At 33.4% G+C, this 21,890-nt stretch overlaps 3 protein-coding genes across 5 annotated transcripts; 2 read left to right on the forward strand and 1 right to left on the reverse strand.

Moving 5' to 3' along the window:
* Positions 1-794: 794 nt before the first annotated feature.
* On the reverse strand, positions 795-3,502 carry LOC116404243. The gene is made up of 8 exons (XM_031886481.1): positions 3,437-3,502; positions 2,794-2,802; positions 2,558-2,704; positions 2,161-2,472; positions 1,929-2,072; positions 1,328-1,786; positions 1,122-1,217; positions 795-1,023 (listed from the first exon to the last, which is right to left on the reverse strand). Exons 1-8 carry the CDS (start codon positions 3,500-3,502, stop codon positions 799-801), a joined length of 1,458 nt encoding a protein of 485 aa, XP_031742341.1. The 3' UTR covers positions 795-798.
* Positions 3,503-8,926: 5,424 nt separating this feature from the next.
* On the forward strand, positions 8,927-11,040 carry LOC101223220. The gene is made up of 3 exons (XM_004150539.3): positions 8,927-9,082; positions 9,572-9,725; positions 10,636-11,040. The coding sequence occupies exons 1-3, from the start codon at positions 8,956-8,958 to the stop codon at positions 10,784-10,786; spliced, it is 432 nt and encodes a 143-aa protein (XP_004150587.2). The 5' UTR covers positions 8,927-8,955; the 3' UTR covers positions 10,787-11,040.
* Positions 11,041-11,883: 843 nt separating this feature from the next.
* On the forward strand, positions 11,884-17,239 carry LOC101203426. 3 transcript variants are annotated; one of them, XR_004215565.1, is made up of 7 exons: positions 11,884-12,315; positions 13,996-14,252; positions 14,428-14,524; positions 14,669-14,735; positions 16,441-16,569; positions 16,650-16,958; positions 17,043-17,239. XR_004215565.1 is itself a non-coding variant. In XM_031883308.1 (6 exons), the coding sequence occupies exons 1-5, from the start codon at positions 12,257-12,259 to the stop codon at positions 16,558-16,560; spliced, it is 600 nt and encodes a 199-aa protein (XP_031739168.1). In that variant the 5' UTR covers positions 11,884-12,256; the 3' UTR covers positions 16,561-16,569; positions 16,650-17,239. The 3 variants fall into 3 exon arrangements, 2 of the variants coding, with proteins under 2 accessions (XP_031739168.1, XP_004150590.1); XM_031883308.1 differs by having other exon boundaries at positions 16,650-17,239; XM_004150542.3 differs by lacking the exons at positions 16,441-16,569; positions 16,650-16,958; positions 17,043-17,239 and adding an exon at positions 14,823-15,193 and having other exon boundaries at positions 11,891-12,315.
* Positions 17,240-21,890: the final 4,651 nt, after the last annotated feature.

Below are 21,890 nucleotides of genomic sequence, written 5' to 3' on the forward strand. Positions count from 1 at the left end.
AGGTTCAGCCCTTGCTGCATTTCAAGCCTCTTGCTGATTACTTAAAGTGTGCAGTAGTAATAAATGCAAACATTTTGCTACTTTTAGTTTTTACAAGGTTCAGCCTCTTCAAGCATATGAACCCCCATTTGCATGGAGGGCCTTGTAGTAATATATGGGCTTATTTTATGTTGGTACTTCCATTAGAACAACTCCAAAGCTGTAAAGAATAATGTTTGAACAATCCGTGAGAAGTAAATAATATTGTGTGCTTTAGAACTCAATAACTTTTGCTACTGCAGTAGTAATGATTCAAATCTTGCTGATTACTTTTAGTTTTCACATTCTTTCTTGACAACAATGTCAATAAAGTTACAAGGTTCAGCCTCTTCAAGCATATGAACCACCTCTTCAAGCATAGTAATCTCAATGGAAAAAACAATAATTAATAACACCCATTGCTTCTGCAGTTCCGCAGCCACCACAAACCTCTGCTCCACCACCGGTAACACATCAAGAATGCCTATATTCATACATCAGAAATCCAAAAATGTTTCTAAGACACCTACCAAAAACAATTAGCATTCAAAGAGGTGAAATTTTCATACAGTGTGGGATAAATTTTCATACAGTGTGTGAAATTTTCATACAGTGTGGAATGGAGTCGACAATGACAAGTGGCCAAGGTTCCTTGTGTGTTGATGATCCGCCTCTCCTAACAAAGAATCCAGTAGTATCGAGCAAATTTGGCACCATCTCTTGAATTGGCACTAATATGCTTCTCATATCTTCGGCACTCGTAAGCGACGGAAGCGAATCTCATACCTTAACTTCACAACGTACCAAGTCCAAGCATAATAGAATCCAATGATTGCCATGGATATTGAATGGAGAGTAAATGTAATCAACATTCACCCAAGGATCTTGAAAGTCTTGTCTTGATCCGACAACATAGTCAACCAACCGATACTCCTCCTTCCAGTGAAATGGTCGATTCTCTTTAATACATTCTTGGTATTCAGGCCACTTCGCAACTAATAGTCGCTAGAAGGAAAAAAAACACACATGCATGTATACAATGAGAGAATAAGACAAATATCAAAAGCAAATTCAGTACATAAAGTATGGTTGCGAGTACAAACCATGAATAGTGTGTCTACAGTTGTGAAGTTTTGAGCAGAAGGTATCATGGCTGTCTTAATGTTGAAGCGAATGAGAAGAAAGAGTGCATCCAAATGCTAATAGAAACAAAATAAAACATTTAATTCGGTTATGCGATCAAACCAACTTCTTGAAGGTACTAAGTGCTCTAAAACTGTAAATAAGAAATAATAAGAAAAGTCCTTACCTCATCCGCCAACCACCGACGACACATGAACAAGTCTCTGAAAAACTCCTTCGATTTTTTCTCGTGAAAAGTTTCACGCACCTCATCTTTCGTACGCTTGTCTGTGATCCAAGCTCTGAGTCGATCTAAATGGGCGTCAGGTATTTTGTGCATAGGATCATAGACGGATGGTTGAGACTGAGAGGTGGTGGTGGTTGATTTTGTAGTCCGTTTATCTAAAGCTGTGAAGGGGGTTGACAAGTATACACTTGCACGCTTGCTACGTGCGGGCCGAACGTGTGGTCGTTTAGTGGATAATGGTTCTATTTCCATGATGTCTGAATCAAAATAAGTAAGACTTTTTACTCCAATTTCCTCGTTGAAATCGTCAACGACGTCTATTGGCTCCTCCAAATCAATATGAACCTTCTTATCCAACTCGTCCATTGGGTCATCCTCCGTGCGGTTTGCTTCGACACCCTATGGAAGGTCAAAATGCATTACTAAGGATAAAGCATTAGTAAGGATGATTTTCACCCCACTACACAACTTTGATTCCTAACCTGCTTTTAAGCATTAGTAAGGATGATTTTCACCCCACTACACAACTTTGATTCCTAACCTGCTTTTGAAGTTCAACGTGTTTCACCCCATCACTTGTGTCATCCTCCTTTGGCATCCTCAACCAAGAAGGTGTACCGGGTGTGTCAACATCTTCGGTCTGGGCATCATGACCTTCAACTCCCGTGCAGTCTCCTTCTTCACCCTTTGGAAATGTCAAAATGTATTGGTAAGGAACACTTTGAAAATGTACCATAAACTTTGAAAATGTTAAACAAACTTTGATTCCTAACCTTTTTTTGAACTTCAAGGTGTTTCAATATAGTCGACAGCATTGATTTTAGGCTTCCACGTTCATTCTCGAGAACCGCTACTCGATATTTGAGTTTTCGAACAACTGCTTTCATCTTAGACTTCCACTTCTTCTTTTTCTTACTCTTTTTGCAGTCATTGTCATCATTACTAGCTTCTCCTGGTCGTTTTGAATCACCATTCTTCTCAGAAACGGTGTTATATGGATGAGATTTCTCAACAAGTTCCCCTGAAGACATTCTTAGATGCTCCTCCTCTTCAGGCATCATCTCAATTACCACGTTAATTAAGAACTACAAAGTGGAAATGTAGTTAGTTAGTCAAAACATAAAGGAACAAAGTCATGCATTCGGTAAGTTACTGTTTGTTGATACTTACCATTGGTGAGTCAAACACCTGGCTCTGTAGGACATGAGACTTCGGCGATAGTTCGCACACCCACCTCAGCATTCGTGGTATTGCATCGTTGCTTACTTTATGTACACCACATTCAGTGATGGTTGGTATAGACTCATATGCCCAAACCTATTCCATGTTCGACAAAACAAGTTTAGCAAGTGTCCCAAGATATATGTATATATAAACATGTGCATAGGAAGTAAAGTATAACATACCTGTAACGCCTGCGGAAATCCCATGACAGTATATTTTGTCTTAGTTGATTTATTCTTTCCCTTGGCATGTTGCATGTCCAAGGCTCGTTTTAAGGCAGAAAGTGTACGTCCAAAAACCAACCCTCCCCAATCGTAATTGTTAAATGTGGTCCAATCATCTGCAATCCTAAATAAAGTTCGGTCCACTTTCCTCCGCCTATCTTTTCCTAACAATGACAGCTCTATAAAGTAAACTAGAGCTAATTTAACTATGTCATCGTCATCGTCATCCCCCTCGTATTCCACAAATGTGTCCTCTAAGTCACTTATATAAATACACTTTTTTTGTTCGAAGAACTTCTCCAACAACCTACTATTCCCAACCAACAATAAGCTCTGGATGAGAACTCCATAGACCCGTCATCATATTAAATTCTCTCCTACCAAAACTGCACACAACTTCCCCTATCTTGAAACTGATATGATCAACCCTTTCATCTTCCACCTCCCTTACCAATAAGTAGTGAATGAGCGACCCATTAAAGACTATATTAAGATCCAAAAAGTGGCCGAACTTTGTATTTCTAAATAAGGTTAATTGATCTGGTTTCAATTTAGCCTTTATTTTACGCGTACTGTTTTCTAAATGTGATAAACTACTTACTATAGACTGAAAATGATGAGCAGGGTCAATCTTGTACATGGGACCGTTAGTTGATGTCGAAGCCATACTGAAACCTGCATTAAAAAAAAAAACTAATTAAACATGGATGCACTAGCATCTTGGGACTTCTACTCAAAATTTTGGAAGGTGCGAGATAGGTGCGAGATGATGGAAAAATTCAAGGCAAAGTTGCTAAGTCTAATAAAATTGCTAACCCTAAAGCCTAAACACTTAGTAGACTAGCTAAACATGCATTCTAGACGGTTTAGGAAGTTAACACTCTTATATTGGGACTTCTACTCAAAATTTTGGAAGGTGCGAGATAGGTGCTGATAGGTGCGAGATGATGGAAAAATTCAAGGCAAAGTTGCTAAGTCTAATAAAATTGCTAAACCTAAAGACTTAACACCTAGTAGACTAGCTAAACATGCATTCTAAAGATTGTATTCTATTGGAACTACATCACTAAAAACATTAACAGAGTAGAGAACAACAATGCAGCTTATGATAATGTCTTTCAAGAATGTTGTACTGGTAGCTTTGCAGAGTTTATATGGAATACCAAATATATGTTGGAATTCAATTTCTAAACTCTAAGGTATGGTTTTTCTATTATTACAGTACATTGCAAAGGAAATGGTTTTTCTTCCTAAAAACAGAATGGCTCCCACGGTTCTCTATGTCTGTGTGCATACGACATGCATTTCTTCTCTAAAATGTGCCTAAAACAAAAAACTCACATCTCAACAGACAACTTAAACAAACAACATGGATACTGTAATAATAGATAAGATACAACAGACTAACTCTAAAAAAAAAACTGAGATTTTATTACTCACTTGACTTCAAAGATGATGGATACGGCACTGCCAACGTAGAGGAGTGGATAAGAAATGGAGAGGTCCGGTGAAAACAAAGCTGAAATCGAAATGGATGGAAGTGGAGAAGCGTCCGCCGGAGTTGAAGTCGAAACTAAAACAGAGACCCGTGCAGAAGAAATGGAGACGTTCGGTGAAAAATTTGAAATCGAAAAATATAGTGGAGAGTCGTGGAGAAGAAATAGATGGAGGTGGAGAAGAAATGGACGGAAGAGAAAAATGTTCACCGGAGGCGGGAGAGAGTTGAAGGGGGTAACTGCAGAGGCGGGAGAGTTCAAATGCAGGAGGTTTACGTTTTTCTTTTGAACGGCCTTCTGTCTTTGGGTTGAAGAAAAGGAAAAATAAGAAAAGAGGAAGGAAAATAAAAGAGGATATTTTCGTCATTTCACCTCCAATTTGTCCTATATGTCAACTTTTTTACAATCAATCTTGAAACTCTTTTTCTACCCCATTTTTGCTCTATTTTTGTCAATTCCCCTTCCAACTTGTTCAAATTTAAAATGTACATTTTTTACTTTTAATAAACAAATTTCATAACCTTTTTTCTTCAAAAAATTTCATACCTTAAGTGATTGTTCATTGTTCATTCATTTACCAATTATATAGTTTCAGGTTTCGAATAAATGTTTAATTTAAAAAATAAATTATTTAAAATTATCTTAAACCTTTGTTTTATCAAAAAAAAAAAAAAATAATAATAAAATAAAATTACGTTTTCTTAAAAACATATTTTAAAACCAATCCAAATATATCCAAGTTAACATGAGTTGAGGTTAAGCTACTACAATATTACTTGTGTACATTGCAATTGAACACTTTTGTCGAATAAAAACTTAGTCAACTGGTGATTTTAAATGATATCAGATATTTAAAATTTTATAGTCTTTTTCATGTCTATATTGAAATTTAAATGAGGTTCAAGAGCATGTGTTATCAACTTTAAGATTAGAAGTTGGATCTTCCACGTACATATCATTTTGTAATCAAATGGATTAATTGAAAACTTTAGATATATTAAAAACTAATGATGATTTGATACATTTACAAGAGGTGATCACCAATTGGTTTAATATATTGGATTGTCCAAAATATATATTTCTTAGGCTCCACCAATCGATCGGTCTGTTTTGTTTCTTTGCAAAATCAACGATCCATTTTTGTAATGCTCGAGATTAGAAAGGAGACATGAATGAACCGATATCATATTTGAATGAGAGGAATCCTGAGAACATGAAAGTAATGATAAAAAAGACTTGAAATAATTAAAAGTTATTACATATACCAACAACGTGGGTCTTATTTTTCGGTGGTTTAATCATAGGAACTTTAAAGTTAAACATGCTTAACTTGGAGCAATTCTATGTTGGGTGACCTCTTCGGAATTTTCCTATGATGCATGTGAGTGAGGACAAAATATGCTCAAAGGACTCGTGTTGGTTTATAACTTTCACTCTGACATTCAGTATTTAATGATAGTAAGGATGATGTCGAAAGGGAATGTAGGGGATCCGAATTTCAAATCTTGGGCTTGGGGCGTTACATTTGATGTCGAAAGGGAATGTAGGGGATCCAAATTTCAAATCTTGGGCTTGGGGCGTTACATTTTCGTCATTTGATTCCTTTTTTATATTGTTGGTGTTACTATTAACATTATCGTTATTGTTACTAATTGACCTAAACAATAATGATAACGACAATGGTAACAATATTTGCAATGATGTAACGACTATTAATCCAACATAAATTTCAAATACGATCAAGTTAAACCCATCAATCCCTCAATTAGATTACGTTATTTGATAATAAAATTGATCATTTACATCTAAACAAAAAGAAAATATTAGGAATCTAATGGAGGGTAGGAACACAATGAGATATCTTTCCTGTCACTAGTTCGGGGACCCATTTAGTGTCCCTAGTTTGACCCCATCCTCAACCAAATTGGGTATTCTCTGCCATGATCGAGGGAGGTCTCGTGGGGTCTGACCCTACATGAGTTTTTTTCCAAATCTATTCACATGCATTAGTAACAAATTATAAGAAAAATACATTTTCAATTTTAAGATAAAAATTTGGACAAATGAATTGATTGACCCAAAAATATAATTGGATGAAGTGGGAAAATTTAACATTACATCATAAGATAATAAAGTTGCGTAAATGATGGATTATTATTAAGATATAAATCACGCTATCTTTCCATGCAACAATCACAAATAATTTTTGGTGGAGGAAAAATCCATTGTAAGTGCAATAACATCATATAACCATACAAACCAATTTGAAATTAAATTAAAGGAAAAAGGTATTCAAATTTTATATTATATTTCGTCATATTACCTTCCAGTTTCCATATGACATATTTATTAATTAAAAAAACAAATAAAGGCACATGGAATAGTAAAAAGTGAAAGATTAAAGAAAAATAAAATAAAATAAAGTAGGAGGCATAAGAATGTGAAGTGGAGTATGAAGAGATTAGCATTGATCGTATAAAGTACACTTTAGAAAGCAAAAGTAGTTTATATTTACCTATGAAATTCTCCAATTACATCATTTCTCAATGACTTCATACTCATTTATCTTTTTGACCTCTTTTAAATAAACCCAAATAATTCATTCTTCACCTATACACAAACAAATAATTCCCACCCCTCTTTCAGAAAATGAACACGCCCACCCCTATACTTATATAATATATATGGAATAACTTTGATTTTTAAAACATTCCTAACAAATACATGACATAACCTATAAACATAACTTTTATTAAATTCAAGAAACAAATCACTAACCATCATCAAATAGCAAATAGCAAGCTTACGATATGAAATCGACAAATAACGAAAATAAAAAATTCATAACAATAGTGAAATTGGTCAAAATAAATATAACAAAATATGATAAATTCAATTAGATGATAGGATGTTGACCTCAAACTCTTATACAAAATCACTAACCTACTCATACATCGAAACTTTCATACTTGTTTGTTTAGAGTACCATATATTAGATTCAAGAGATTGTAATCGTCTTACGAATGCATTTAGGGTAAATTTGAAAAAAAGTCAATATAAATAAAAAGGATGATGTGTGAGTTTGATAAATTATATATATTTGTAGTGATGTTTTAGTTTGGCATTTTAGGTGGGAGGGTGGGTGGCATTATTTTCAATGGCTAAAACTTTGGTCAAGAATTGGTTACACTCCAGCCTAGAAAAATAAGTGCTTTTCGTTTATATTTATTGGATAAACTTTAACTTAGGGATTAATTAATTAATTACTTCCTAATTTCATCATTGTTGGAATCTCTCTTAACATTGTCTCTCTCTTCATCACTTACTTAATAAACAAATAATTTACCTTGGAAATTAAAAGAAAAGAAAAATCAACATCATTGATTTACCCCCACGTAATGTTGTTGCAATTGTCCATTCATCTTTGCTTCTCAAACACGTCTTCCCAATTGTATATAATTTTGTGTGTAAATTAAAATAAAACCAATACCATTTTTTATCTCAATGAGTAACGATATGTCTTATAGAGATGATGTTGTTTCCTTTTCTAAATCAATTTTTTTTTTTTAATGAAAAGGTTTGTCTATATATATATACACACACTAAAAACAGTGAAGCACTTACTATGAGTTTGTGACGTAGGTTATTATAATGCACTTCTTGTTTAAGACATCGAATATACGAGTGATGTGTACATGTATTTATTAAAATTAATGAAAATATAACTTTAAATGTTGAATTTGAATTTTGTATCCATTTAAATTCCAATCTAATAATTATATGATCAATTTAGATCATAAACAACTTTTATAAGTGTATAATTGTATAAATTTAAATCCTATGTTATGTTTTATTTGGATACACTTATAAAAATAAAGTTATAAGTTGATAAATTTATGAAAGTTTAAAGTTTAAATTAATATAGTTATAAAAGTTCTTGGTTTAAATTGATACAACGGTTAGTTTGAAGTTTAAATTGATACAACTTCAAAGTTCAATTTAGATTAATACAATTATTAATTTGTGGTTTAAGCAAGTCCATAGGTATAAAAATGACATTTGGCTTAAAAACTATAACTAAAATATAATAAATACCATTTCACAACCTTAACCTTACTTAACCTTACTCGCTTCAAACAAAAATTAGTTTACATCTAAAACACAAATGATTGTAGTCTAGGCTAAAAGTGTGTCCCTCGCCACACCAAATAATGATAATGGCATCCTTTAAAAGGTTAAAAAGTTTGAGTGTGATAAAAGAGAATTTTGGGATGATTAGTATATTTTAGTTAATTATGTAATTTTAGTGTAAGGCTATAAGTAGCCAAATTAGAGTTGTTATTTGGGAGGTTTTCAAAATAATTTTCCTTTAAACAATTTAGCTTGTACGAGATAAACATGAGATTATATACACAAACCTCACAATAAAAGTACATCTACTACGAAAATTGAACTACTTCTTGAAAACTGAAAACTAAAAACAAGATGGATATCAATAGGATCTATCTTGGTGTGTTGATTGAATATGGGCTGTAATGGGCTGACCTAATCCATATAGACATATGGGGGGGCCTCTTTAGAACTAGCCCATTAATTAAGAGCCTTGAATATCAATTAGATCTATATGGAAGAGGAAAGTTCCATAATCCATACTTTGTTTAGTCCTTCGTCTCAGCTGCTGACCGTCACTCTCGATCCGAGGGTATTTGCCAAGAAATCATTCATTTTTTCACTTAACCTTTGCATCAACGGTACTTACTGCAACACCCTCTTCCTGTTTTTTCGTTTTTGTTTTTCTTGTTAAATTTCGCTTTCAATTTACTTTTGGGTTTTAGGGTTTTGTTCCGATTTCTGTTTTTGCCGGTTCTTCTTTTTTTTTTTTTTTTTTTTTTTTTTTTTTTATTTCTTTATGCAATGGTTGATTTGAGGAAGAATTTATTATTGGGTTAATCAAGTAAAAGTCTAGTGTTCTTAATCATAAAACGGAACTTCGATAATGAGATTGTTAGGGGGAGCTCATTGGATCTTTGCAAAATCCCATTCGTTTCACTTAATGAGATGAATAGTTGTTATTTCATCACATTTGTTTTCTGGGATTTCAATTCAAGTACTGGAGGACAGAGTTTTGCCTTGTAGATCCATGAATTAACCATTTTTTTTTTTACTGGAATTTTAGTGTATCCTTATTATTTTCCTTTATTGGAGTATCGCTTAATTTGCTTGCTTTTATTTTCCTCCAGCCATGAAAGTCCGTTCTTCGGTGAAAAAGATGTGCGAATTTTGTAGGACAGTGAAGCGTAAAGGCCGGGTATATATATACTGCTCATCTAATCCCAAACACAAGCAACGCCAGGGCCTGTCTACATTTGCAAGTGAAGGTCCTTCTCCTTCCTTGTAAGTTCTTAACAACTTTCCTCTGATATACAGTGTTTGTTATTGTTCTTTGAAAGCGGACTTTATCCATAATTAGGCTAAGGACTCCCAAGCTATTTCTTAAGGGGTATTTCATGAAAGTAGTTTGAGTTTATGTGAAACCAAAGAGGACAGGACTCCTACATATAAAATTGTCAAAAAAAAAAATAAAAAGGCCCGAGGCTGAGCGCTTCCCTCTTGAGTTAGGGGTGGCATGGTATTCCACAGGGAGAGGTTTTTTTTTCCTTCAAATTGTGGTGCACTCTCAGTTGCATTGGGCCTAACATTATCACTTTCCGGTGAGGGCTTCAATGGCCGCTTTACTGCCCTAGATTTTGCAGTCAAAGCGAGGGGTTTTGCCCAACATTAAAAATAAATACATATAAAATTGTATAACTTTTGTGAATGAAGGCTTGATTCCTGGAAACTGGTTCTTCAAATTTGGCACTTACAAGTTTTCTTCCAGTTCCATCCTCTACAATGCAGCTGAAGTTCGTTTTTGGGATTGTTGGAAGATGTTTTGTTATCATGAATAATATGCTCAGTTCACTTCTTGTTCACATATCCATATATTGCAAGTTTATACTTGGGATTAATTTGTTAGGATACTTCCTAACTAGAATAATATTTGAATATATTGAAATATAAAGATGAAGAAATACAAGATAAAACTAAAACCAAGTTCAAGGTATTTGGGAACCTTCCTCTTGAACAAACTAACTCAAACCTTAAACCACTCAACTAATGAATAAACAAGACTCATTCACGGTTCTTTAATCTATAACAAGATTCAGTAGCTAGCTCACTTTCTTTCTAATTATCCATTTATTCTTATACCCCCTTGTGTAATCTCATGATTGTTGTAGCTAAATGTTTAAACCTGTTTTCTCAGGTTCTCAAGAACCGAGGTGAAGCAAGAGATTCTTCCCAGTCAAAGTTTGCGAACAGGGCTGGCTTCTCTCATCCCCCAAAAGAACGAGCCAACAATGTTTCTTGGTTGGAGAATGGGTCTGGCTTCAATCCTGTTGAAGAAACACAATTAGCTTAGTAGTAAACAAAAAGGAAGAAAGAATAATAGTTATTGGTTTCTCTTTGACCTCTGGTTGGCAATACCAGTATTTTCAACTAGGATTATACTCCTAAAAAGAAATAAGCACTGCTGCTCTGAGTTTTGTTCTGTTTGGGTTGGTTTTGATATTTAGAATTGGAGGAAGTGAAGGTGTTACATTGAATATCATAATTGTGTTGTTTTACTGATCTGCTAGCCATTTATAATGTTGTGATTTTCAATCCTTAATTTTCTTCCAAGTTATTCTGAAATCCTCAAGTATATAATTTAGTTAAATTGTATGCTAACAAGTTGGGAAAGTTCAAATGCTATTTAAGTCTCAGTTTTCGTATCCATTTCAACTGGATAATGTACTACAATAATGCATTTCTTAAAATCTATTATCAAAATATTGTTGTTTTGAAACTTTTTACCAATATTTTCACACGTCTTACTCATATTATTATCAAAACTTTTTACCAATAGAAAGAGGGCTATATTTTAGTAATTAGTTTTCAACCTGCATTATTCATGTAATTTATCCTCTCTTTACTTTGAACTTAGTTAGGTAGTTGCAATATAAAAATTAAAATGATGGAAAAGCTTTGATTCTTAGAGATGAAAATGTAGTATAGCTAAAGAGTAGAGTAGGAGGAAAGTAAAAACAAAAGTTTGAGAGTTGTGATGTTGAAAAATGGGAAACTTGATAAAGTTTTGTTACATATAATAAAATAATATGTAGTTCTCTTTGAGTTAAATTTGTAGATTGTGTTTTAGATTATAAGTACCATCAAACCACTAATTTAAGTATCAAAAAGTTAAGAGACGCAACTGGGAAACAAAAATCAACCTAACTTTTAAAACAGTAATTATATTTTATGCATTGAGCCAACTTCAGATTCACAGTTCAAATAGATGTATTATTTGTTGTAAAGTTGAAGATTTGGTATCACTAATTGTAAAGTTGAAGATTTGGTCTCCTACTTTTGAAAAGAAAAAGAAAGAGTCCATGAGTCCATGAGTCCATGACACATAAAATGCTTTGAATGAATATAAATGAAGGTCTAAGCAGTAGATAAAAAATAAATCACTATTTTCGCTGCCAATAATGGGAAGCAGTGAGTAGTGGGGGCCAAAGCCACACAAAAAGGGTGTATAAACCACTACCCAAAATCCACCAATTGAACTATCCATACTACCCCAACACAAATTCATTACTCCCAATTGATCCTTCCATACCAATCTCTTTTCTTCCCTAATTTTCTAGGAAACCCACCAATTTTCTTTTATGCTATTAGGTTGATTCTCAATTCCCACTCGAAAAAAGCTTTCCCCCTTTTCCCTCATCTAACTTTCAATTTTTCTTGCCCCAAAGTCCACTCTATCTCTTTCCAATTTCATTAACTGGGTTTTGGTTTTCCCCTCAATCCATGTTCTTCTCTGCGCTTTTCGCTTAATTTCAACCATGGTGATGCTCAATAGTTCTTTCGCTGCTTGGATCAGCCGCTTGTTTGCTTGCATGGGGTAAGTTCTTTTATCTTCCTTAACAATCATTCAATTGGGTTTTCGGAAACACTTGTTATATTTGCTCTTAATGGAATTCTGTGATGACCCTTTTGTGTTGGCTTTCTAATTGATTTTGTTTTCTCACTTACTGAGCAATGAACAATACCAAGGTTTTTGCTGTTAGAACTGTAATGTTGAGTTGAAATGTAAAAGGGGGTTTGGGGGAGAGTGTGGGATTTCTTGTTCTTTTTGGATTGCGAGTATTTGGTTATGTAAATCTTTCATTATAATGAAATAATTTTGATTGTTATTGGTATTGCATAGCTTGTTGAGTTTTTAATTTTGATTGTGTATGTCTATATTGCATTCCAAGTTGTGTGGAAATGGGGCCAATAGTATGAATAAATTTATTTGTTTGTTTTCTGGGCGAAGGAGGGTGGAAGCTAAGTCTTATTCCTTTTATGAGGCTGCCCTAAGAACTTTAATCACCTATGCGAAAGGTCAAGTGCTAAAGAAGCCATTATCGTCCATCATATATTATTATGACTTTAATTATTCACGGAAAGGAGTTAGTTCTATAATGACTACTTTAGTTACTTTTGAACATATTCTCTTTTGTTTTCATATTGGATCATTCTACTGCTGTGTGAATCCGTGGAGTCATTGTGGTCTTGCTGATTTAGTAGAATGAATTGATGTTAATGTGGATCCTTGAAAAATGAAACAAAATTATTACTGTTTGAAGTTTTTAATTGGAACTTGGAAATATGAAAGCATTCCCTATTCTTTGTTATGTAGAAGCTGAGTTTTGATTTTGAATAGTAGTCGAGTTGTTTAATTCCCTGCGCAGTCCTTCCCAGTTCCCTCTAAGCTCTTCTTTCACTTTTTTCTTTCCTGTTTAAATGATGTTATGCTTATAACTTCATCTGTAGATGCATAATCCATGTTGTCGCTCATTCTAGGTTTGCACTGATTTTTAACATACTTGGTCCATTTTCCAAAGTGTTCTTTTTGTGTTCATGGTGCCATCCATCCAATTCAATATGAGAACTTGAAAATTTTAGAATTATTCGATGATCACCGGAGAAGCACCGAACAAATACGAGATATGAACACGACATGGCATGATGACTCCTTTCTGTTTTTAAAATTTAGGACAGGCGTGGAAGGGACACTTTTATTAAAACATACATTTTAACAATATATATATTTTTTTAAACCAGAAAGCAATTCAAATCAGAAGTTTATGAATTTATATGCTTAAAAATTAGTTTGATGTATTTCATCCTCAAATTTTGTTCTTTGTGTCATCTATATATGTGTTTAATATATGATGGATGTTGATAAATGTTGGTTTGGTTCTATTTTAACTTCATATAATTAGTGTTTAGCACATCTATTGCATTAAGAAGTGTATGATACGTATCCAAGGGAAGTGTCTGAAATGTGTCAAATACAAACATGATAGCCAAACTAGTATTTAAGCTTCTTAGATGGCCACACTTCATTCAATTTATAGTATGCATTTTCATAATTTCTGTTGTCAATGGTTGTGTGTTTGCATCTTCATATTTTCAGTGAACCATAAATGATATTATTTGACAACTGTCTCAACATTGTTGATGATCAGGTGCACATGCTATGTTTTTGCTGCAATTTTATATCATATAGTGCTTTATTAGGTTTATAACAGTGCAGGGGTTGTTTTGGATGCTGCACTAAACCCACACCTATTATTGCTGTGGATGAGCCATCTAAAGGACTAAGAATTCAAGGACGAGTTGTTAAGAAACCTAGCATATCTGATGGTTTTTGGAGCACAAGCACATGCGATTTGGATAATAGCACCATTCAGTCTCAACGGAGCATCTCGTCTATCAGTACATCAAACCTCACTCTCAGTCATAGCAATGTTGCTGGCAGTGTGAGCAGCTCTTCCGAATTTGTAAATCATGGCAAGTTTCCCCTCTTATCAAACCTTGTTGAATATTTGGTAATAAAATAAAATGTCTGAAGTTTTGTAATATTCAAGGTCGTTAACTGGAATTAAGGATGACTATCATTACTTCAATAAAACCCGGTCAATGTAGAGACGAGGGAATTACTCATTTTTGTTTCCGTTTCTTTCAGGTCTCCTTCTCTGGAATCAGACTAGGATGCAGTGGATTGGAAGTGGTACTACTAAGACGACAGATGAAACTGAACAAAGACAGAAGGCAAAAATCAGGTCAGTTCACTCAATCTGGCTGCCTTTGTGAATAGTTGGCATCATTATTAAAACGCCATAGACATAAAAGTTGAGAACTAAAAATTTCCTTGTAGCTCATATTAATCTCTATACCGTGTGTACATATATGCATTTGTTTTGCAGTTGGCGTGCAACGTATGACAGTTTACTGGGTACAAGACAACCTTTTCCCCATCCAATTCCTTTGTCTGTAAGTTTGCTGTTGAAGCTGTGTCATTTCTTTCTCAACTGTTCATTGATTCTATGAATAAGAACTTCAAAATCTTTATTTCAACAGGAAATGGTCAACTTTCTTGTGGAAGTATGGGAACAGGAGGGTCTATACGATTGAAAATGCTTTTGTTTTTGGATACATTTCTTGAATCTTTAGGAAGCTTCTCTGTACGGAATGAAAAACGGTTTTTTTTTTTCTTTATCAACGATCCTACATTTTTCAGCTGTACAAATGTATTTAACACCAATGTGCTTGTGCACTTTTGGCTTTTTAAAACAGACAACAGAAGAAGCAACTGCCTTTGATTATGTTGAGTCAATATGTATTATTGGCATTCTTGAGAATATGGAATCTTATAGCCATCATTTTCAATGTATTCTCCTGTCTTGTTCTTCACTTTCATTCTATGAATAAGAACTTGAAAATATCCACCATCCACCATTCACTTTTTCTGTCTGCTCCTCAAACATCAATGAAAATTTTTGTTGTATCCAGGGCTATCAAGAAGAATAGCAAATTATGGGTCCCAAAAATAGTTTTAAATCATTAGAATAACAAAACATAACAATAGAAAAATAAATAAATGAAACAATTCCTTAAATGTTCATATCCAAGCTGATGAATACAAATTATTTACCGAAAAGCATAAATCCCAAGTTCACTGTTATTGAAATAACAAATGTTACAATTCTTTTTTTAATCAAAAACATAAAATTAGAAAAGTTGTCGTTATTGTGATGCTCCACCTCATACCTTCAAAATCTAAATGTTTGTAGGTAATCATTTTTTTGCTGGTTACTTCCTACTTCATTCGAAATCCTAAAGATGGTTTGAAAACGATTTGAAAGCATTTGTTCAACTTCTTAGCAGATTTCTTCATAATCACATCTAGGCCAAACACGATTAGTCCAAGTCTCTTTCCCTTGTTCGAATATCGCATAATCACATCTAGGCCAAACACGATTAGTCCAAGTCTCTTTCCCTTGTTCGAATATCGCCATTCTTTTGCACTGCTTCAGAAACACATCTGAATTTGGTCGCTTTAGTTTGCACTGTTTGTTTTTCTTCTTCGAATATCTCCATTTTAGTTAGTTAGTTTCTTTGTTCGTTCTTCTTTAGTTCTAGTTAGGTTCGTTCTTCTTTTGAAACAATTTTTTTTTAATATCGCCGTGCATGGAATGTTTAGGATTGTATTTTTTAACCGTCTAAAATCTCCATTGTTGTCGGCTCTGATCTTGGAAAGTTCGAAAGAGAAGAATATTTAGAATAACACTATGTTGTTTTTAATTATTTAATCATATGATATATATAGATATTATTGTATTTGTATTTATTTGTTTTTATTATTAATACAAGATAAAATGTATAACAACTATGCACTATTTTAGGAGGGAAAAAAGGGATTGTGTTTTATTATTTGTTTTTGTTTTGAAAGGTCTATTATTTTAGAAATAGTAGAAAGTCTAAATATGAGGAAGGGAAAGGGGGGCAGAAATGCAAAAAAGTGACCGATTGCGCTCTTCTAGATACACTGGTTCAAAAAAACCATACTAGTGGTCCAAACTTTTTCAAGCTCTTCGGACAAGATATTCTTTTTTTTCTTTTCTTTTTTTTTTTTTGAGAATTTTTCTATGTATAACGAAGTTTATATTCTTATAGCTTATTGTATGACTCATTGCAGTATAAAACACAACATACAATGGCGAAAGAGTCAGTAGGCAAAACAGAAGTTCCACAATCATCAAATAAGAGAGGAATGAAGGACCCTCCAAAAGAAGAACCGAGAAAAAGCCAAAAATAGAAAAATATGGTAAAAAGCTTATTAACCTTTTTGTTCTCCTATTTTATAATGAATACATATAGCTTATCTTCAAGTTGTGCGCTGTGTAGGTTTCATTAAGTTAAATAAAGAGTGCAAAACGTATAGAAGAAAGTGAAGAAGAGACTAAAAACAAGGTAAGTGTTGCAATACAATTAATAAACATGAACTAAATTGTCTAATTTAATATTCAAAACAAGGGGAACAGGAAAAGACAAAAAGTGTGGAAGAGAAAAAAAGGAAGAAGATGATATAGATGAAGAATGGGAAGTGGAGACAGAAGAAAAAGAAGAGTTAAGATCAACAAAAGAGTGAAGCGAAAAAAGTACGCAACCAAGGACTAATAAGAATGGACAAAAGAAGACAAAAAGAGGAAGAAGGTAATTAATTGTATATAAATTACGTAACTCCAACCTCTTTGTCTATTGTATTTTATCTATTCTTGTAACAAAAATGTAAAATAGGTGATAACTCCAAAGAAGGGAACAAAAAATGATGACAGAAGAAGAAAAGAAAAATGACAATTGAAGGAAGAAAGGGCCAAGGTATACGATTATGTACTGTATTTCACACGATACGGGTCTTTGTACTGTAGAAATATGTATAATTGATTATTGGAATTACATTGTACTACAATTACAGTGTATCTGTAATTATCCTATATATGGGGCAATTGCAGTGTACTACAATTACAGGGTATTTGTAATATGTTTATATATTGGGATTGATTACTGATTCTGGTAGATTGAGTCTTGAATATTACATATTTAGAATACATTAAATTTGGAATAGTATGTTGGTCGTTATGCAATCATTATAGGAATATGTATAATTTATTACTGCAATTGGAGTGTGTTTGTAAGTTATTGAACATGCTAACTTGTATATTGGATTTTACTGTGTTGTATTTCATTTTGTGACTATCATTAATCTATTGATTATTAATCATCACTACTAAGAGTCTGTATACTTGATGTCCCAACAACGAAAGATCAATCATTTGAGAATAAAATCTGTTTTATTGAAGGTCAAACAAAATAAAATCTCCATTTTACAAACTATAAGTGATTTTCTACATATAAAATCTGTTTGTAAAATGAGCTTCATACCATTGGCGATCAAAGACCTTCTGTTGTAGGTCCTTCCATTTTGGCTATGTCTGCTGCCCAATTTATTATCCAAAACACTTCACTTGAGATCCGTGTTGCGAAGAAGTTTAGTGGCATACTCAAGGTTGGAATTACCTCGTAAGCCAAAACTAGGATCAGAAAAATGAATCCTCCCATGGATATCCCTATTTGCCCTTTGCTACCCACAACCCTATTCATAAAATATAATAGAAGGTAAAAAACAATCCTTCCCCAAGGATAACTATCGTGTTCGACATCATCTAACATTAAAACGTGGTCCCACTTAATACTCAAAGATTCTTGTCGTAGGAGTAGAAAGATCTTTAGGAAGTATAATTTGGCCATTCGTATTCTATTCTCATATGTTCCAGCCATGCTTATATTGAACATAATGTTCAAATAATGCATTGTCATCGATTTTAGGATTTCAAAATAAATCTTTTTCGGCCTTTCTCCACCCTTTATATCTTCTGTATTAACATCTGGTATTTCATCGCAGTTCAGGCTTGTAATTAGGGTAAATTCTCTCAGCCCAAATTTAAGCATCCCACCCCCTATCAGGAAATGTAATTGGGTGGTTGATTTCGGATTCCACATACGTTGAATCAAATTAGGGTTTTAAGAAATATTACCTTTGAAGCTTTCAAAAGGTTTGATATCTTCTTACCAATTCTAACCGAGACCACCACTAGTACTCAACTGCTATCCTCTAGACAAAGAACCGGGTTGTGGGACCCAATTTTGGTGTAGAAAGTAATGGAGATAAAATGAGATTGGAAGCTTTCTTTTTTTGCTTTTGTTGAGATGATGAAAATGATAAATGAGGCAAAAGTTTTTCAACATTTGAAAACACCTCTATTTATAACCTAATTACATGCAAAAATGCATGCAATTCATTTGCCAAATCTCAACACCTAATGTTCCACTAACAATTAGTGGAACTTAGTGGGCTAGGTGTCTATATCTCATATAGCCACATATCCCACTAAGAGTTAGTGGGATTATCCAACAAAATATTAGATTTTCCCACTAACTTAGTCCAAGGGTAAAATGGTCATTAGATATTTATAGTCAAAAGTCAAACTTTGACTTTTCTTAGTCAAAAGTCAATATATATTTTGACTTTTTACCATTTTGTCCGTCTTGACTAATTCCAACCTCCCGAGCATGAATCCGCATTCATTTTTCCAAAATTCAAATCACATTTGAATATAAGGCCGGTCAAAGTTTGACTTTTCAAAGTCAAAAGTCAACATTTTGACTTTTTACTATTTTTGACCAATTCCATCAATTCCGAGCTTCTTAGTATGAATCCGCATTCATACTTATAGTATGTAAAACATAAAGCTCTATTTCTAATTAGAAGACCGACGACTATATCACTATATTTGTCGGTTTCCCTTTCTTCTCCCAATTCGAACAATTCGACTTATTTCATCACACTATTCTAAGTTTAATCCATATGAGCTAGCAGAGGAACCTAATGGACCTATAGATCATGGGCTCCAACGATTCAAGATTAACTAGCTAAACTCTTTTAAACCGAGTTAATCAACATTCGTTAACTAACGGGTCATTCCACTAAAGTCCCGTAGTTGCACTCCCCTCACTATAGATATATTTGTGTCCATTTGATAAAACCATAATCAGTAAGTTAATCCTTCACAGGTTGCTCGTAACCTTGGCTGGGTCAAAATACCGTTTTACCCCCAAGATTACATCTTGCTCCTTAAGTCCCACTAATCCACTATTGAACAATTGGTTTAAGGTTCAACCTATAAACTTAATCCCTCTCGGGCCAATGAGAGGGTGGGGCCCCTTGTTCAAGACTTGGATTCAGTGCTTAAGAGAACAACCTATCTACTAACCCTAAAGCGGGTAGGAGTGAATTCCATCTTGTACCCTATGTTCCCAGCTATCCACCCGATCTTACCCCTGAAATGGGAGGCTTATTGGGCCAACGCTGATGAGCTGCCCTCACCTATGCAGATCTAAGGATAATCTCGTGTGAACAGGAGTTCATAGTTAACTCAGGATTAAGACTAAGTTACCTAGGTCATCAATAATTGAGATAGTCAGTTTTAAACAGTAAACGGTGTTATAACGTAAAAATGACTAATTCATGGTTCAGTCTTATGTAAACATTTTACATAGGATGCCCCCACTTTCATGTCTCTACATGAACGATTAGGATCACCTCGTTTGTACTACAAAGTGGGCCGCATCCATAGTTTCTCTAAATAAGGCGCCCAACCTTTATTTCATATACTATAGACTATTTAGGCTATATACTCGAACTTGATCCACGTTTATGTTTACACATAAAGTTCAAGTTTATTCAAAAATAGCCTTGGAACTTGATTTATTGGATTTAAGATTATAATATTTAATTTCTCAATAACAACTTTATTGAACAGAATATGATTTACAAACTACGAGTTTTAGGACAAAAAATTCCAACAACAATTACCTTCTTCCCCTTTCTGTCTTCTTTTGTCCCTTCTTATTAGTCTTTGATTACTGACTTTTTTCGTTTGACTCTTTTGTTGATGATCTCAACTCTTCTTTTTCTTTCGTCTCCACTTCCCATTCTTCATCTATATTGTCTTCTTTCTTTTTCTCTTCCACACTTTCTGTCTTTTCTTGTTCCCCTTGTTTTGAATATTAAATTAGACAATTTGGTTCATGTTTGTTTATTGTATTACAACACTTACCTTGTCTTTAGTCTCTTCTTCACTTTCTTCTCTACGTTTCGCACTCTTTATTCAACTTAATGAAACTTACACAGCGCACAACTTGAAGATAATCTATATGTATTCATTATAAAATAGGAGAACAAAAAGGTTAATAAGCTTTTTACCATATTTTTTTTTCTTGGCTTTTTCTGGGTTCTTCTTTTGGAGGGTCCTTCATCCCTCTCTTATTTGATGATTGTGGAATTTCTGTTTTGCTGACCGACCATTTCTCCATTGTATGTTGTATTTTATCCTATAATGAACTATACAGTAAACTATAAGAATATAAACTTTGTTATACGTAGAAAAATTCTCAAAAAAAAAAAAAAAAAAAGAATACATTTTCCGAAGAGCTTGAAAGAGTTTGGATCACTATTGACGATGATTTTTTTAAACCTGTGTATCTAGAAGATTGCATTTCCCCTCTCCTCTTTTCCTTTCTCATATTTAATGTTTCTAACATTTATAAAATAATAAACCTTTCAAAACAGAAGCAAATATGGTTCATAGCTATCATAGTAAACTTTGTTTGAAACAATAAAGAAAATCAAAGAAACTTTATTTGGGCTCTATTTTTAAAAAAATAATATTTCTAAAGAATCGTTTATAAATTACTTAGAAACAAATCATACTAAACATGAAACTTATTTTAAATGCTCAAAACTGAAAAATAGTAAAAACATTTAAGCGAAAGCAATTTTGAAAGGAAGTTCCCCTATGACAATCACGTGTTCTTCTTGTCCCTCGTCGGTTTACCTCTGTCATTACCTTTGCCTGAAAAAGTTAAACATAAAAGGGGAGTATAAATATATCTAGTAAGATACCCACTAATGGTCCCATTAAGGGTAAAACTGATAACTCTTTATTGGGAGCTGCCCTGCATCATAACAGTCTAGTGATACCGTAGAATGCACACAATCAGTCTGTTGCCCTGAAAGACACATATCAATGTAGTGCTCATGAATGATGTACAAAAGGTGGTGTTATAACATGAAAAAAACGCTATTGAAAATTGAATAGTGTTTTTTATTACGTTGGAAAAATCGTATCAAAATGTTTCAATAGCGTTTTCAATAACATTAGAAAAATGCTATAAAAGACATTTTATAGCGTTTTTTATTGCGTTCGAAAAGCGTTATCAAAACGTTTCAATAACTATTTTAATTACAATGAAAAAGTGTATTAAAATGTTTCAATAGCACTTTAATAACATTGGAAAAATGTTATAAAAGACTTTTTGTAGCATTTTTTATTGCGTTCGAAAAAGCGTTGTCAAAACCATTCAAAGCATTCTCTATCATGAATAATATCAAAGTGTAAGCAAGTTTGAAACTCAAACTAGTTTTTGTTATCAAAATTTAATGATGATTAAGAATTGAAAGGTTAATTAGCTTTAAAAAATATGGATATATGAAAACAATGGGAATAAGAATATCACGCAACAAAA

Source organism: Cucumis sativus, chromosome 1 (genome assembly GCF_000004075.3).
Source record: "Cucumis sativus cultivar 9930 chromosome 1, Cucumber_9930_V3, whole genome shotgun sequence".
NCBI lineage: Eukaryota > Viridiplantae > Streptophyta > Magnoliopsida > Cucurbitales > Cucurbitaceae > Cucumis > Cucumis sativus.

What these genes read in the sequence shown, in the direction of transcription:
- LOC116404243 (XM_031886481.1), bottom strand. Translation starts at nt 3,502, where the DNA reads ATGGCTTCGACATCAACTAACGGTCCCATGTACAAGATTGACCCTGCT. An exon ending in AGGTGTTTGACTCACCAATG is followed by an intron (nt 2,473 to 2,557) that starts GTAAGTATCAAC and finishes TCCACTTTGTAG; the next exon opens with TTCTTAATTAACGTGGTAAT. An exon ending in ACGTTGAACTTCAAAAGCAG is followed by an intron (nt 1,787 to 1,928) that starts GTTAGGAATCAA and finishes GACCTTCCATAG; the next exon opens with GGTGTCGAAGCAAACCGCAC.
- LOC101223220 (XM_004150539.3), top strand. Translation starts at nt 8,956, where the DNA reads ATGGAAGAGGAAAGTTCCATAATCCATACTTTGTTTAGTCCTTCGTCT. An exon ending in ACTTAACCTTTGCATCAACG is followed by an intron (nt 9,083 to 9,571) that starts GTACTTACTGCA and finishes ATTTTCCTCCAG; the next exon opens with CCATGAAAGTCCGTTCTTCG. An exon ending in GAAGGTCCTTCTCCTTCCTT is followed by an intron (nt 9,726 to 10,635) that starts GTAAGTTCTTAA and finishes CTGTTTTCTCAG; the next exon opens with GTTCTCAAGAACCGAGGTGA.
- LOC101203426 (XM_031883308.1), top strand. Translation starts at nt 12,257, where the DNA reads ATGGTGATGCTCAATAGTTCTTTCGCTGCTTGGATCAGCCGCTTGTTT. An exon ending in CGCTTGTTTGCTTGCATGGG is followed by an intron (nt 12,316 to 13,995) that starts GTAAGTTCTTTT and finishes ATAACAGTGCAG; the next exon opens with GGGTTGTTTTGGATGCTGCA. An exon ending in AGACAGAAGGCAAAAATCAG is followed by an intron (nt 14,525 to 14,668) that starts GTCAGTTCACTC and finishes TTTGTTTTGCAG; the next exon opens with TTGGCGTGCAACGTATGACA.